Raw genomic sequence first — 17,856 nt, 5'->3', positions numbered from 1 at the left:
AGTTCTTTACTAAGGACAATCAACACTCTATTGACAAGCTTCAGGCAGATTTGAAGTCAACAAGACATTCTTTGAGCATGTACACAAGTTCAAGCTCCATTCATTTCAATAGGTTGACTTATGCCCAAGACAAATTAGCCTAGTTGACAGCTAATGATGGCAAAATAAGGGCAAAATTGATTGCAATTCAAACAATGTTAATACCTCATTTGGAGGTCGTGCAAAGAGAATTGACAGCTGCAAAGGCCTTAGTACAAAGAGATTTACGTCCCTCAATTGCAGACAATTTGGTTGATGTAGTTGCTCCGCTAGAAATCAAAATACAAGTTTTGGAATCTGTTGGAACTAGTTGGGTTAAGGCGCTAGCCATGATTCTATAGATTCATAAACCATTTTTGGACAAATATAATTTGACCCCAACACCCCCATAGCCATGATTGACAAAATCAAGGGGGAATAGATATATATACAAGAACATAGGAATAGATGAATATCACAAGGGGAAATCAGCTAAAGATCAATAATGTAATGTATTACTCATTTTTTAAGACATGTATATGATGTGTATAGTGAAGTCTTTATGAAGACCGAGTCATAGTCTAAGGGGGAGGACTATTTTGTAATTTTGGATGTAACGATCAATCATGATAAAGTGTTTTTGCCACTAATGTCAAAGGGGGAGATTGTTGATCTCCAAGTCATGTTGCCTACTAGTGTCAAACACTTAATCATTTCCTAGGAAGAGTTGGTCGGTCATCACCATGACCAAGCCACCCAATGAAGGCTGAATGATGCATTTGGACTTGTTCACATTTCAGTTTGAGTCGAGCAAGTCTTCGGTTGTCGAGCACCCCAATATGTATCGAGTGACAGTTTATGCTAAGTAAGTCAGAAGTCAATAGACACCGAGCTAAACAAAGACAATTCATGCCAAGTTAAACAATTAGTGCCGAGCAATCAGAAGTCGAGTGACAACATGAGTATTAGTCACGACCGAGCATTAGAATATTCATGTGTTGAGTAAATAAGTTTTGGTATATGTGTTTGGAAAAGCACAAACACTTATGTAAACTGTTTTGGCCGACTTCTATACATGATTTAATGATTGTTGAGATAGTTAAGGAGTTGTTTACGCTTTTTGTTAGAGATCATTAATCCCTATGAAGGCAATGTAACCAATCAGAAAAATGGAAGGATTAAGCGACAAAAGGGAGAAATTTGGATCGTTCATGATGATCTAGAACCTTCTCCAATTGGTTATTTAAGGAGGATCTAAACCCTAAATCAGAAGAGAGCAAAGGAGAGAAGTGTGTATGTAAAGGGACTATGTTTGGATGCTAGAAGCAAGAACCAGGCAGAGCAATCAAGCAGTGAAGTACAAAAGAAAATTTATCAGATCAGAGAACGAACCCGGAATTGGAAAGAGGAGATCCATAATCAAGCAACAGAGTGCTAACCAAAGGATTAGGTACTGATACATTCTAGCAATTGAGTTAAGGTAAATCTCTTAACAGAGTGGTCCTAACAAACCTGTACAAATCTCCTAACAGAGGTCTTATTGAGTTGTAAGTTTAATTCCTTTAATTAAGGTAGACTGAATGAGTCTTATAAGCTTTTAGCAGGGTAGACCCCTCACTGGGTAGATCACTAGAAGTGATGAAACATTGTAGGCTTAACATGCACACTTTATTGCTGTAGTAGTGAAGATTCGTGGATGTTATCCCCACCCTAGTTTTACCTTCACCTTGGAGGGTTTTTGGGTAACCAAATCTTTTGTTTTATGTGTTTACATTTACTTTCCTCTTTTAGGATGTGATGAATAGTTTATCTATTTCAGTTTATGGTTATATTATTCATTATGCTGATATAAGATGGGTTAATGGTGAATGCATTTGATTTGTTTGAAGAAGATAAATTTTTTATAGAGCCCAATTCACCCCCCTCTCAGTATCTTACTAGCTTCACCTAAATCTCACTAGTCTCCATGAGTACCTACCAATCATTTCATGCCAACTTCAAATGCAACCTGCAAATCTTGAAGCTCGAAGAAAAACAATTAATACCAAAGGAAGATCATAAAAACAACAGCTTAAACAAAATCTCTAAGTCCTTCATGGAAAACCAAGATGTCAGCCACTTCCTGGAATGAGCTCTAATCAAGAACGCAAATCTGAATAATCTAGATTATTCTGGAAACTTGAAAGAGATTGAATCCAAGCAATAAGATATTATAACTGATATGCAATACTGTACTACAATGAGGAGTTTACTGATATTGATTCTAGACTGTAATAACCAGCACATGATAACACACTCACAGCTGGGTGTTAAAGTTATGAGCAAACATGACCAAACACCACATTGTCACAGATATAAGAAAATGTGCACACATCAAGAATTCTAACTTCACTACAGCAGCTCAATGATCATAGCAAAACAAATGTATCCAATCTGTAAAGTACTGGGCAGGATGAAATACATGATAGCCTGGGGTGTGGTCCACCCTCAGAACTTGGGCCAAGCATGGAAAATGGCTCCTTATCTAATCAAAAATCCAGCAACTGCAAAAAACTTCTTCAGAATGAAATCATTGGTCAATCTCATGCTTCAGTCCTCTGCCCATCATGCTCGGCTCGCCCATAGCACCATCTTGCTAGAGCTCCGACCCTGTGAATATGCCTCCAGTTCAAGCATCCACTGCTGAAGATAATCCACATGTCAGTTCCTAAACAGCTGCAATCATGTGCAATTCACCCAACGTTAACACCCCATGAATGCATAACCATAAAATCGATTGGAAAAAGAATTGAATCCAAACAGGGGCTATGTCCTATCAGAGTTCCGAGGGAAGGTTGTCCCTCAGAGAAATGGTAATTCACCTTGGTGAGAAATCTGTTCTTCACACCAAAAGTGACTCCCTCCATGCTTCCCATCCTCAAGAAATGCTCGGACCACTCCATCGAATGTAAGAATGGACGTTACACTGGGCGCAGCATGCAGCTTCAGACGTTACAAGGTCCATGACAGAAGGTGGCTACGGTGGCTTTCAGAAGGAAGGGAGTTGGCAGTCAACTGCCATATCAGATAGGGGACCGCCACCACTGTAGAATGAATAGAAACAACTTAGTTACAGTGGAAGGTGGGTAACATTTGATATTACGAATTTTCCACCTCCACACCACAACACCTCTATTTATAACTTAGGCCTATCGGGGTGGAGAAATAGGCTAAGTTTAAAACCATAGGCTACTGAGCGGGAGGGGAGATGACATTTCCAATCACTTGAAGCTAACCATCCGTTGTCAATAGAATCAACAATGTCAACGAACTTTCACATAATAGGGACTCCTAATGACCCCAATAGGGACTCTTAATGACACAAAAAATCATAGTGAAAGATCATCCATCTCTTAATCAAAGATACCAATATAACAAGATGACCAAGAATAGTGAATGAAACAGAAACTTCATTATGAAGTCCACATAAAAAATAGATTTAACATCTCATAGTAATATGGATACTAAAAACAACCAGAGATCGCAGGGAGGTTCCAAGACTTAGACAGCGGATCATTACTAGAATCAATTTGGCTAGCCCATCTGCAAATAAAGTGACCATAGTTTCAGGGACCTAGGTAAGCAACCATGCAACACTGTAACTGTCTTCATCTAGAACACACTAAATTTAGACTTAATGTAGATCTACATACCATAGATTTTGGTTAATATGTAAAACCTGCAGAACTATCTTTGTAAATCCATGTAACACTTGTTGTTTTGTAAAAATATGCAAATTTACAATTTTATACTCTTTGAACCTATTGTGTTGCTTTCCTGACTTTTATTAGCTGGTGAACTTGTTTCAAATTGTATCCTTTGCAAATGTGAACTTGGGCATGAACCTTGTGGTGTAGCATACAATAATGTACCTTTGTGGAAATGTAATATTCTGCCTCAGTCTAGTTTGATGTCATCAATAATTGATGCAAATTGGCTTGAATATTGTGATAATGTTGGGATTTTTATAACTGTCTACCTATGAAAGGAGGCTGGCTTCATAATTAAACCACATTTTTAATTGCATTTTTGTCCAGGGGTGTTATTAACTTTTCTCTTTGCTTGTGAGTGATGGGAAATGTACATCATCTTTCTGATTGCCTGTTTTATCTCCTTTGTTCAGGAGTTACGTAGGAGACGTCTACAAATTAAGAAGAATTCTTCAAATTTTAAAAAGATCAAAGGTACAGCTGCAAACAAGTTAGCAGTTATCTGGAACCATCCACAAATTAGGCTCATTGCATAATGTATTTCTTTCAGAATATTCTTTTCATTTCTAGTGTCGCAATCTATATGACTTGTAACTATAATTCTGAAGGAAAGACAAATGGAGAAAGGACTAATGTGGTGGGTGAAGCTGGTGGGAAGAAAGATATTGTCCAAACAGAGTTTCAACAAAGTGTTGTGCTAGAGGAATCATTTCCATGTGCTAGGAATGAGTGTCGCAATACAAAAAGCATGGTTAATAACTGAAGACCCACAAACATCACATTTGAAAATATTTGTTAGAGATAAATTTGAGTGCAAATCAGAGAAAATTAATTTTAAAAAAGAAGAATACTTACTTTTTCATTTTTACTTGTTTTACTTACCTGTTGTAATCTTTTATTTAATTACAGAAAGAGAATGCATCATTGCCATGGAAGAAACAGCAGAAGCTACACTGGGGGTATGCTTTTTCCATTGCTTCATATAGCTAGGATTCAGGAATATATTACAAAATGAAAAATGTTTCTTGATAAATAGTAAATACTAGGTATATTGATATTTGATAAGAGTTGCAAAAACCGCTAAAAGCATTAGTGAGAAAACGTTTTAATTATAAACAGTCCTTATAGGATATTCAATATAATGGGGGCTAAAGGCAAGAGCTGGAACCAAAGAAACACCTGACTAGTGCACATCTTATAGAAAGGAACCTGGAGGGTATCCCTGTGCCGTACAGAAGTGGTGGAAATATAGATCAGATCCATATGAAAGTTAGAATTCAAATGTCTAGTGGGAAACATGTTACTGCCATCTAAGAAGATTGTTACTCTTTCAGTGGCTTGTGGAAATTTTTAAGATAATCCATTAAAACTGGGGAGCTGGGTGGCACCAGCATTCAACAGGCCTGTAAGATTTAGGCATTTCACTATTGATATTGCAGAGGGCTGTATTCACAAAGCTAGATAATGTGCCTGATGTGGTTACTGTGAGTGTAGGCTGTTTGAGAACTGCGGCCAATGTGCTAGGTGATCCTTATCAAATTGAATTAGTTTTGTCTTTAGCTGGATGAGGCTTATCCAGACTTCGGACGAAATACACCTCAGCAACTTCTTCTGCACTCTTCTCTAACACTGCTTTTTGAAGTGACTTATGGTCATGTTTATTATAATTCATTCTATTGCATAATACTCTATCTGAGCAACAGGTCTAAATTGAAGTTGTCTGTGGAGAGGAATGTTGTCAAAGAAAAGCCAATATTTGTTTGGGTGGTTGAGACGTTATTGTTATCACATTGAATGAGTTTTATGTCTTTAGCTGGATGATATTTATCTAGCATGTTTGTCTGAAGCAATGTTTGCTTTAGATGAAAGACACCTCAGCAAATTCTTCCCAACTACACTTGCTTGTAAAACTGCATTTTGTAGTGACTTGTGGTCATGTTCATTGGAGTTCATTTTTGCATCATAGTTGGGGGGAAGCCTCTGAACCCCTGTCCTCATTAATCAACAGTAACCTTATATTAATGCAAGGTTGAGTCACCATTTTCCTAGCAAATGAGAGAATCATTTCTTCCAGCAAAGGTGTTTCAGATCCCTTTCTTTAATTTGTTTTCTTTATTGTTATAAATAATAGTGCTCAGCATGTGGCACCATACATTCATTCACAAGATTCAGTTTCTCGGAATGCTCTATAGCCCTATGGACCAGCTTCGCTCGTCCCCCATTTTTCAGGCCCGTACGAGGTCATTCAGTGCCTCGAACCTGACTTTGAAGCATTCTCAGGAGGTCTCCAGAAATCGAAAAACTGTGATAACTTTCAAACTGTGCAGCCTCTTGACCTGATTCTTTTTCTGAAATGTTCTAAATTACAATTTTAATCATCCCTCCAATTTACACCTCCTAACTCACCATAATTATGGCTCAATTACATAGTCCTATTTTTTCGACATTTACATGTATCCCAAGGTGCTTAAAAACTCTAACCCAGAATATTGATAGTGGAATTGTGAGAGTTGGAACCTTTATTTGACCCAAATGGGTATCCAGAAATGAAAACACATGAAATAGAAACTATGTGTAGGTATATTTTTTTTGGGTGACGCAGGATTGCCCTTATACCTCTGGATGCTTCTGCATCATTAATAGTTCACAGAGTCCTATGTCACCCTTGACAGTCCCAAATATGATAACAATCCCGTAATCCCTTTTTGTTTGGTGTTATGTTTGTGAATTGTAATAATTCTCAGTTAAGAGATTGCCTCGAGTACTTGTCAATGTATTACCAATAGTTGATTTGTTAAATCTTGAGCCCACAAATCACTGATAAAGAGAAATAAGAAAATGGTCAAAACTGAAACAATAAAACACTAGAAATACCATGGGAAAACCCTTCTAGAATGAAGGGAAAAACCCAGCCACACAATAAAAGATCTTCTTTATTGATAATAAAGTATTCAAGTGTACAATCCTTTCACTTGATGTTGTCATGGAATCTTTCAACATGACAAGTTAGTAAGGTTTACAATCAGCATTTTATCGCGGACTTTCTCAACGTGATCTGTCATGGAATCTCTCAATATGACATCCAACTCCCATCACGGATTCCCTCCATGTGATGTCATCGTGGATTCTCCACATGATGATCACTCCCAGAGTGAAAGAGTTATCAGATTGTCCTTACTAACAAATTATGAATAAGAACTCATAATCAGTAAGACATGCAATCACAATTTAGACTCATTTCCATTAAGAGACTTAAAACCAAAATATTAACATTTAATTTTTTTTATAGCGATTGCATAAATTCTCCCTCTTAATCAAGAATTATTTTGAGCACGAAAATAAGCAAGAGAATGTAACCTTCCTACGAGGTTGTACATCTCCTTTTGAAGCACAAGCTCCCTTTGAATCTCATATGCAAATTAATCCAGTTTAGTAAGCAACATCCTCATCTCATCTTGTTGCATCCTACAAACAAGAGAGATTAATAAAATCAATCTATCATATATTATATATACATTAATACAAAAAATCATGCATTATTTTCCATGATATGATTAACAACTAATTATTCAAGGATAAAGGAAATCTTATCTCATGTTTATCTTTTCTAGATTTTGATCTTTATAAAATGGCAGGATACTATGCCACTGCCTAGTATTCCAACTTTGCATGCTTCTTTAATCCATCGAGTTTTGTGTGAAATTCCAGAATTTGTCGGTATCCTTCATATCTCCCTTCAACTCGTTGTATGATGTTATTCAATGATAAATTTGAATTCTCCACAAAGCTTTGAAGATTGGTTTGCTCTCCGTGAATGAAGAAATATTGCTAGATGTTGGATGTATTAAAGCCTTAAGTAAAATCAATGAATTTTTCCCTTTTCAAACTTTCCCATCATTTCATACACATGAAAATTTTAACGCCAGATTTAAGGCTTTTTTGTTGACTTTGAAACAGTCCCTTACAAGAGCCTGATACAAAAATGGTAGAAAGGACATCACTCCTCATTAAGGATAGGTCTCCAAAAGACTTATGAACAAGCATCCAACTTAGAATTTATAGAAAACATAAGCTTTACTCGATATACACTCAAACATATAGCTCAAGAATAAGCCAAAATATTATATTCATTAGATGAGAATCGTTGCTAGAAACAAAACATGATATTATCTCCAAAGCATTGATCAACAAGAGAGAGATTCGAGCTGCAGAACAAGAAATGTGTAGAAGAAATTACCTTGTAGTTGATGTTAAGGTAAAATGGGAGCAAAACCAATCTTATTGAACCATCTTAAATTGGAAGCACTCCAATTTAATAAAGGTTTAGCAACTATTTAATGCGAGATCATCATTTTCCCCCTCTCTTTCATTTCTTTTTCCCTTTTCCATCATTTCTCCTAGGTGGAATTGGGGTATAACCTAATAGATCCTCTTTAAAGCTCCTATTTTCATGGTGACAAGCTTGAAATAGGATCTATTTCCCCTAGGTCCTTACTTTCCATCCACCTTTCCACTTGGAATCTACTCCTCACATCGAAACAGGGTTTCCTTAGAATTTGAACTTGATCTCTGGGTTATGACACCTATTTTGGGGTCCCTAGATTGTTCCCAGGGTTTGTGCACTTGACAATCAGGGGCACATTGCACTCTTGATACATCAGGGGCGCACTACACCCTTGATGGGCTAGTCAAGGGCACATTGCGCCCTTGATGAGGCCCTATTTTGGCCCTTTTCTCCAGGTTTTGTGTTTCGGATAATCGGGTGTTAACTTCTATGACAGCCGGCTTGCGGGAGTTAGTTAATTCTGATCCCTATATAAACCCCTCCATTTGCTCCATTTTTCATAATAATTCAATCATTAAGCGATCAAACATCCTAGCATTCAAGCTCTTGAGTGTTCAAGTTTCAAGCATCCATTCAAGCATTCTACCATTGAAGATCAAGGATTCAAGCATTCAAGCAATTGAAGGAGTTTATCTTCAAGATTTTTTTTAATCTATTCAAGATCCTTTGGCACATCTTCTACATCCATCTATGTTCATCTCCTTGGTCTAAATCCGTTGGTGAAGTCAAACACATTGCATTTGATTCAAGAGATTCGGCTTTGTAAGGTGAATTGTACATTTACTTTACATTCATGCTATTTCAATTATTTCAATTCAAGGTTAATTCCTAAACTGGGGTGTGACCAAGGCAGACCCCCCATCAATAACAAAGACCTCTTTTTATTGCTGGTTGCAGATATCAAATTGATGAACAGGTTGCTGATTAGAGTACCCTGTTCGGCTTTCTTTGAAAATGTGAAAACAAAATCAATATTAGACATAGTCAATTAGGAAAGTATTGCACCCCTGATGTGCTAGTTCACCCATGATGTACCAGTTCGCCCCTGATAGATCATTGAAAGATTTCTAGGTTTCGTCTGTTGCACAATTTCAGGCTTGAATGTGATGATTTCCTCCCGTTTTGATCACTACAACGAGCACAAAACAAATTTCAAAAGGTGAGTTCCCTTTTCTTTCTTTGTCAATTCAACACATCTATATCTAGCACATATACACATATTAAGGGTCCTTAAAGATTTTAGATATCTTTCCCCTATTCTTCCTAGATCCAATTTGCATTAGTGCTCCTTATTTGTTCTTTTAGGACTAATCTCTCTAGACCTAGTCCTCTAGAATTGGGATTGAAAGGTATCTTGATGCAGAGGTACACCTTATAAACATCTCTTTTGGGATTACTACTCAAGAGGCTTCAACAATGTGTTCTTACACATCAATTAAGGAACTTTTACCAATTTAATCATCTAGGATAGAATATAAACTCTCCAAAGAACCATTAATAACTTTCACAAATGAAGATATCAAACCAATTCCTTTTATGAGAGTATATATATTAGTTAAACATGTTTTTCCAAAGTTATACCTCAAAATGATAACTAGAATAAAAGTTATATGTCTTCCAAAATTGCTTACACAAAAAATCAGGTTCAGACCAGTCTGCACTCAAATGCTCATAACTTCTTCAAATCACAATGAAATTCAACCAAACCAAAGCCAAAAGAAAGAGAACTCAAAATACCTTTCTGAAAATATAAGTTTTAGGTCTGTATCTTTTCATATGAATTTGTACCAATAGAAACAACAGTCAGGTTCCCGGAAAATTACACAAAAAATTTACATAAAACTTGCAAAACAAAACCTCATTTCATTTTTATCCTCCTCAAAAAGTTTTCCAACCATTCAAATCTGTAACTCACGACCATTACATGATATTTTAATGTCCTTTAAGTTCCTCTAACCTATTGGATGTAAAGTTTCTACAAATTCTGAACAACCAAATCTGATATGAAGCCTTTGTACTTTGCTGGAGATGGTCTTTATCAACACAAACTGGTATATACAGTATCCTTTATCCGATGTATAATTCTGCAACTATATATTTATATCTGCTATAATTCGTAAGAGGCAATGAATGCTAAAGGAGTAGACTTAGTATTTCTTGTGTGTCGTTTATCCACATTCACACCCTATTTAAATATAGTAACCAAGGGGCATGTCCTTGGAAGGGACATGTCCCTTCCAAAGTCGGCCTTAATTGCTCTCTTAATAATCAAATACTTTACAAGGAGACATATTGTTAATATATAAACTAATCAAGATGATTAGTTAGTCTTTAACTATGTTGCCCAAAGGAGATGCTGATATCTATTAAGGAGAAGACAATTATCTATAGGACTAACTTACTAAGGGATTCTATGCAAGAACAAATTTGTATGATCTCTAATCAGACCAGTATGATATATTAGTGTTACAGAATTAACACTACCTCTTAACGTGATAATCATATTGAGATATAACATATCTAGCAACATCGATTAAGATGAATAAGCATAGATTGATACTCTATATCTATTTGAATCTTCTAAGCATGTGGTATCATTGAACACATGATACAATGTCATATTACTATACCTATGATATGACTTATCACTTATACTAGTGATAACAATATTGCATGGAATGCAACATACAGGATAAAATCTAGAGAATGATTAATTTTTTCCTTTATCCAAGTTGTGACTCATAGGTGCTAATAGGCCTATATCACAGTATGACCTTGAGTTAAGATCTACCAAATCACAGTTTAAAATCCGGAGAATGATTAAATTCATCTTTTATCCAAGTTGTTACTCATAGGCATAAAAATGTCTATATCACAATGTGATCTTGAATTCATCCAGATCTGACAGTAGTTCTCTACTGTTCAACACATTATCCAAGAGATCGTCATCTCTCATAATGTCTTTTATGTAAGTGTTCATTATCTCAGAGATCATTACCTCTAAATAATGAATACAAATGGTGGAGCCCATAACAGTCAATAGCCTGACAATAATAATTTTTACTCAAAATTATTTCAATAATAATTGAAGAATACAAATGTATTATAATTCAACCATACCAAGTCTTTTCTTGAAATGATCCATCGTCACTCAAGAGAATATGTACTGTTTGATCTATAATGCAAATGTATTCTAATTTTACAGTATTCCTATCTACCATATCTCTTGAAATGATCATAATTTTACAGTATTCCTATCTACCATATCTCTTGAAATGTATTCTAATTTTACAGTATTCCTATCTACCATATCTTTTGAAGAATACAAATGTATTATAATTCAACCATACCAAGTCTTTTCTTGAAATGATCCATCGTCACTCGAGAGAATATGTACTGTCTGATCTACAATGCAAATGTATTCTAATTTTACAGTATTCCTATCTACCATAATGGTAAGGAATCTCAATATGTTTGGACCTGTCATGGAAAATTAGATTTATAGAAAGCTTGATGGGACTTTGATTATCACAATGAATAATAGTAGGATTCATGGGTTGACCAAATAATCCCACAAGTAACTTTCTAAGCCAAACTGCCTCCCAAGTGGCCATTGCTGTGGCAATGTATTCAACTTCTGTGGAACTTTGTGCTACTGATGCTTGCTTTCTACATATCCAAGTTATCATTGCTGAGCCTAAATTGAAACATCATCTTGAATTGCTTTTCCTATAAGTAACACTTCCAGCCCAGTTTGGATATGTGTACCCATGTAAGTTCAAGTCAACTTTCTCATACTTGAGCCCAAGGTTAAGAGTGCTTTGTAAGTATCTCATAATGTGTTTGACTGCAACTAGGTGAATCTCCTTTGGCTCACACATATACTAGCTTAAAGCATTAACATCATAGCAAATATCAGGGTTTGTATTTACCAAGTACATAAGAGACCCAATCATCTGTCTGTAAAGAGTAGAATCTATGGAGGGTGATTCTACAATTGCTTCTTTAAGTTTGTGTAGATTAGTCTCCATTGGAGAAGACATAGGTCTGCAGTTCCACATTCCAAATCTCTTCAAGATGTCTAATGTATACTTTCCTTGATTAAGTATGATGCTGTCAGATTTATGCCATACTTCCAATCCTAAGAAGTAATGAAGAAGTTCTAAATCTTTCATTTCAAATTCTCTGATTAGATCTTTCTTGCATTGATCTATAAGATGATCATCACCTATAATTAGTAAATCATCAACATATAGTATCAAAATTATCATATCATCTTTATCCTTTTTATAATAGAGATTTGAATCAACTTCATTCTTGGAGAATCCTAAACTAGAGAGATACTTATCAATTCTTTCATACCATGCTTTTGGAAAGCTTTCTTGAGCTTGTAAATGAAGACTTTAGGGTTATGAGTTTCAAATCCCTCATGTTGTTCCAAATATACCTCTTCTATAATCTTTCCATTCAGAAATGTTGTTTTCACATCCATCTAATGTACTTTCCATCCCTTCGATGTTGCAATAGCTAGAACTACTCTTATAGAGGGGTATTTGGCAACTGGAGCAAAGCTCTCTTCATAATCAATTCCCTCTTTGTGAGAGAATCCCCTAACAACGAATCTGGCTTTATATTTTTCAATTCTACTATTAGCAGCATGTTTGATTTTAAATGTCCACTTAGAAGAAACAATAGATTTTGCTTCAGGCCTTGGAACAATTTCCCAAACATTATTTTTAATAATGGATTGGTATTCTTCCGTCATAGCATCTTTCCAAGCTGTATGTTTAATAGCATTTGAAACATTGGTTGGTTTTGATTTAGATAAATCACTCATGTTTGCTGCATAACTAGAAAATCTTTTGGGTCTTTTGCTTTCTCTGAAGGTTCTAGATGGTGTAGCGAAGTCTTGTGCTTCCTCTACAATCTTGATTGCCCAAAATGGTCTTTTCTTAGGATTTTGAGTTTTTTGAAGATTAAGATTTTGAATTTCATCTTCAATTTCTTCAATGTTCTCCAGCTGAAACTTAGATTCATGATTTTCTTTAGAACTAGGTAAATGTGTGGGATCTTCAGAACTAAGGGCTCTTTTGAATGCTAAATCTTCTTCAAATACGACATCCCTACTAAGTTCAATGTTTTTTTGACTAGGTATGAAAATTCCCTATGCTTTAGATGTTTCACTATACTTGACAAAAATACCTTTCCTCTCGGAGGGTTCTAACTTAGTTCTCTTTTCTTTTGGAACATGAATGTATATAAGGCACCCAAATATTCTAAGATGGCTTATATTAGGTTTAACCTTAATAAAGTCTTCTTCAGGAGTCTTATCTCTAAGGTGAAAGTGAGGACTTCTGTTTTGAATATAGGCAACAATACAAGAGGTTTCTACCCAAAGAGAATATTTTAAATTTTGATCAAATATCATAGTCTTGCTGCTTTTATAATTGTTTTATTCTTCTTTTTTGCTACCCCGTTTTGCTATGGTTTATAAGGAACAATGTACTCCCTCTTAATTCCTACTTCTTACAAAACTCTTTAAACACATCTGAAGTATATTCCCCTCCATTATCAGTCCTAAGAGTTCTAATTTTGTGTCTTGATAAGTTTTCAGTTTAGGTTTTGAATTCTTTAAATCTCTTAAGGATTTCTTCTGAGTTTTTACATTTTAAGAAGTAAATCCAAGTTTTTCTAAAGTCATCTATAAAAAGTATATAGTACTAAAATCCTCTAAGAGAAGGAACAGACACAAGTCCACATAAATCCGAGTGGACTAATTCCAAAACATTGTTAGTTTTTCTAGTGCTATCATGAAATGGACTTTTGGTGTTCTTACCTAGAGCGCATCCTTTGCATATGCTTGAATGATCTTTATTCAACTTAGGTAAATTAGTAACCATCTTCTCCATGGTCGATAATGCTTTGAAATTTAAATGTCCTAACCTTCTATGCCATTTTTTGTTTATATCAGCAACTTCATGAATTAAGGCTTGAATAGGTTGATTAGGTTCTATATTTAATTCATACAAGAATCCCTTTTTTTGACCAATCAACTTTGATTTCTTAAATGAAGAGTTCTTAGACCAGGTTATTACTTTTTCGTCCATGAATGCAACATTATGTCCATCATCTTCAAGTGCTGTAATAGAGATTATGTTCCTCTTTATTCCTGGTACATAGAGTACTCTTTAAAAAAGTAGAGATATACCTGACTTTAGTTTCAAGGTGCAGTTCCCAATTCGTTGTGATTGAATGAGAGGAATTATCACCTATGGTAACTTCGCCATCAACTTCTAATATCGAGTCTAGTACTTCTTTGTATGCTGTAATGTGTCAAGATGATCCACTATCAATTACCTATGCGTCGCTTGATGCTTCACTTGATAGTGCAGAATATAATACGCGATTCTCAGGATCATAGTTTTCTTCTTTCCTAGTAACATTTGTACAGTTTACTTGCTGCTTTGTATCTCAGGGCAATTACAGCTTTAGTGTTGAAATTTTGCATATTTGAAGCATTTTATTTTGGATAAATCTTTCGTAGGTTTGTCTTTTCTTTGATTACCCTTCTTCTTGAAGTGCTTCTTCTTACCTTTATAGGAATTTGTGTTGAGAACATGAAGTTCTTTATCTTCAATTTTCAATTTTCCTCCCTTTTTAAGTTTCCTAGATTCTTCTTGAAGGCAATCTCCTTTAAGTCTATTGAAGTTTGGGAGATTGTCTCTAGCACTTACTCCTTGTGAGAATGTTTCCCATGATTTCGGTAACCCATCTATAGCCATAAGTGTTAGCTCTTTGTCTTCTATTATGGTCCCTATACTTGCAAGTTCATCTCTTAGATTAGCCACCCTTAGGAAGTAAGAATTCATAGACTCTCCCTTCTTTATCTGTATATGATTTAGTTGCCTCTTTAGTGCAAGAAAGATCGTCACCTTTCAACAACTTCTGCATCTTTAAGTGGTGATCATTTGGAAGTCATCACTTCCTCATGATTTACACAGGGGGTAGGCCCATTACATAGTCATAAGATATAATCATGAATTAAAGTCCACTTGACTGCTACAATATATTGATTACTGGAGAATCCACAATATATTGATTACTGGAGAATCCATCTCGATATGGTTTACTCCCTCTGAATCAATATGATTGAGATCATCGAAGGTTGATTAAATCATATCCTCTATACGCTCCCTCTCTTTCAAAGTTTCTTGAAATGTCAGCCTTCCTCTAAATCTCAATCTCCCTTTGAGTCTAAAATCAGTTTTTTTTCCTACAATGACATTCTCAGAAAAGATCAAGGTAAATAACTCTTAGAGAAAAATTTAACTACAAAAGTAAATGAAGTTAGTTCACAAGAAGTAACAAGAACTTATCTTTCTCCTTATCTTGAGTTTCACTTGATATTATGTAGGATATCATATCATTCATTATTTCTTAGGATTTCATTACATATATATAAACACACACACACACAATCAACTTTACCGTATGAGGTAGTAAGAGATAATATTGATATCTATAAAACATCAAATATCTTTAATAAATACAATGTCAAAGTAAAATGATCACTTATATACATTATATTCTAATGATATCATATATATAGTCACATATATTATATAATTATAATATCCCATCTAATGTTTGTTTATAGAAAGGAGAAAGAAATATTAAGACACATTATACATACCTTTAATAATATTCTCTTAATGTTCGATGCCTTTCTTAACTCTCTTTGTTTTGGGCTTTTCCATGTGGTGGCAATCTATTCTTACAATAATTTTGCCCTTCTCATAAGATTGTCTGGTAAAACATGGGTTGAACGTTGCGGGGGAGGTGCAAGATTGAAGAATGAGTTTGATGAGCCCAACCTAATTTGTGTAGGACACCACTTGCAAATTGTGGTTCTTTATTTAACATTGAAGAGGTCAGGGTACTCATATGTCATTTTGACGTCTGCATATTTCTCAATATTCAATTCCTTCTTTCCATACAATTTTACATGTCTTCTTTTTGTTTCTTTCTCCCATTGTCCGATGATAATCACGTGGGGTGCCCTTCAACTTGTCCTTTGTATCTGACGACACTCTCAAGGGTCGACAACTCCTGATCTTTCTTGCAAAGGTCTATATGCGATCGACAACCTTGGACCAAGCTCGCAGGTGAGACCAAGATGGTGGGTTGATTTGATGTGGATTATTCGAGAATGGTGAGAGGTTTGGCTCATGCACCAATGGCGTTCATATTCTAGGCAGATGTAGAATGCCAAATCAAATCTCAAAATGGTGTCAATGAGATAATTGAAAACCGTAGAAGCCCCTAACTCTGTGAATGTTTTTGTAGAGGAACTGCATGTGGATGCCTAAATAAGATGAGCTAAATCGACAACTCAATGATGAATGAAGTTGCACAAATTTGTCGTGTCAAGTCCACGATGATTGGATCTAACTATGTCTACTTGCTATGATGACAATCTTCTCGCCTATGTCAGATCAACTTGGCATGAATGGGAGGCCCGCGTTGGTAGGGTTCAATGCACGATTTACCAAACCTCTTGTCCTATGAAGGGTGCACCAATTTGTGCAATGCTCAGTGTGATGATTAGGGTGTTATCCAAGTCTCTGATTTAATGGGCTTGTTGGATCATGATCAAGAGATGGGCTGCAAAAAGTCTGTGAGCTGGTTTAATTTGGTATCTGCAATCTGATATGCGTGTCACTTGAATCGATGTGCTGATGAGATGGATGCCAAATCACTAGAATGTGGATCACTATGTGCTCCAATCACCTTGACTCATAAATGGAACTATTACAAGTCGTTATTCACCAAAGAAATGCACGAATAGTCATTCAATCACTAACAATATTTATATTCTCTCTAATCAAACCTTGATTCGATTTACATCTGCAACTAGGTTGTGATACCATGTTAAGTTTGGAGGATCGCTGCAAATGTACTAAGCACTGCCATAATTTGTGGTATATGTTTTCCAAATGCATTGATCTCTTTGAATCTGTATGAGGAATAAATTGAGAAGAGACGTGTCCTTTCAAGGGACATGTCTTTTCAAGGGACATGTCTATTCATCAATATAATTAATATAATATCAAACTTAATTATATATATATATATCATTGTAATTATATTAACTTCTCTATGATCTCACAGGTTTATCCTACTAAAGCAACCAAAACATCAAGAATAGTTCATATCGTATGGTTAGATCTCTTATTGTCTTCTTGTCTTGTTTGGTGTATGAGCTTTACTACTTTTAGTCTTACCAATAGCATTCCCGTTAGGAGAAGTCGTAGACTCATGGCTCTTTTTGATCTAGATTCTTCTTCTCCTCTTCTTCAAAACCTTGGTGATCCTATGGTTTCTCTTGACCCTAATCCTTCTATGGAGCATTACTCTTCTCACTCATCTCATGATGAGGATGAGGCTTTAAGAGTTCCCATGAACAAGTTGATAGGTTTGGTATGGTAATGAGATTGATAAAATGTATAATTTTTTTTTACAAGAAAATCACGACACTGAAACTATTGCTGCTTTTGATTCTCTTAAAAAAGTGATCCGTAATGATGAATGTGGTGTTTAATCTTTTGTGTGGTCTTACTCACCTTGTCCATACTCATGTTAAACTTTTGAATCAAGTTGCTTTTGAAGTAGGATTGGCTCCTCCTGTTTCTACTCGAGCCTGTTTTGCCTGCCTCGATGCCTATCTCTAGCATTTCCACTTAC

The 17,856-nt window shown here is 35.5% G+C and overlaps 1 protein-coding gene across 1 annotated transcript in view; it reads left to right on the top strand.

Moving 5' to 3' along the window:
- The window catches only part of LOC149571760 (uncharacterized), a 42,232-nt gene that overhangs the window by 9,026 nt on the left and 15,350 nt on the right, over positions 1–17,856 (top strand). The window contains exons 2-4 of the mRNA XM_089813166.1: positions 4,181–4,241; positions 4,376–4,518; positions 4,677–4,726. Of these exons, the coding sequence (XP_089669292.1) occupies positions 4,181–4,241; positions 4,376–4,518; positions 4,677–4,726 (254 nt within the window). The remainder of the gene's footprint in view (positions 1–4,180; positions 4,242–4,375; positions 4,519–4,676; positions 4,727–17,856) is intronic.

The sequence above is a fragment of the Cupressus sempervirens genome, chromosome 2 (genome assembly GCF_028749045.1).
Source record: "Cupressus sempervirens isolate cs-2001-9-10 chromosome 2, ASM2874904v1, whole genome shotgun sequence".
NCBI lineage: Eukaryota > Viridiplantae > Streptophyta > Pinopsida > Cupressales > Cupressaceae > Cupressus > Cupressus sempervirens.
Note: the sequence above shows the minus strand (reverse complement) of the source record. Positions and strands in the feature narration are given on the sequence as shown.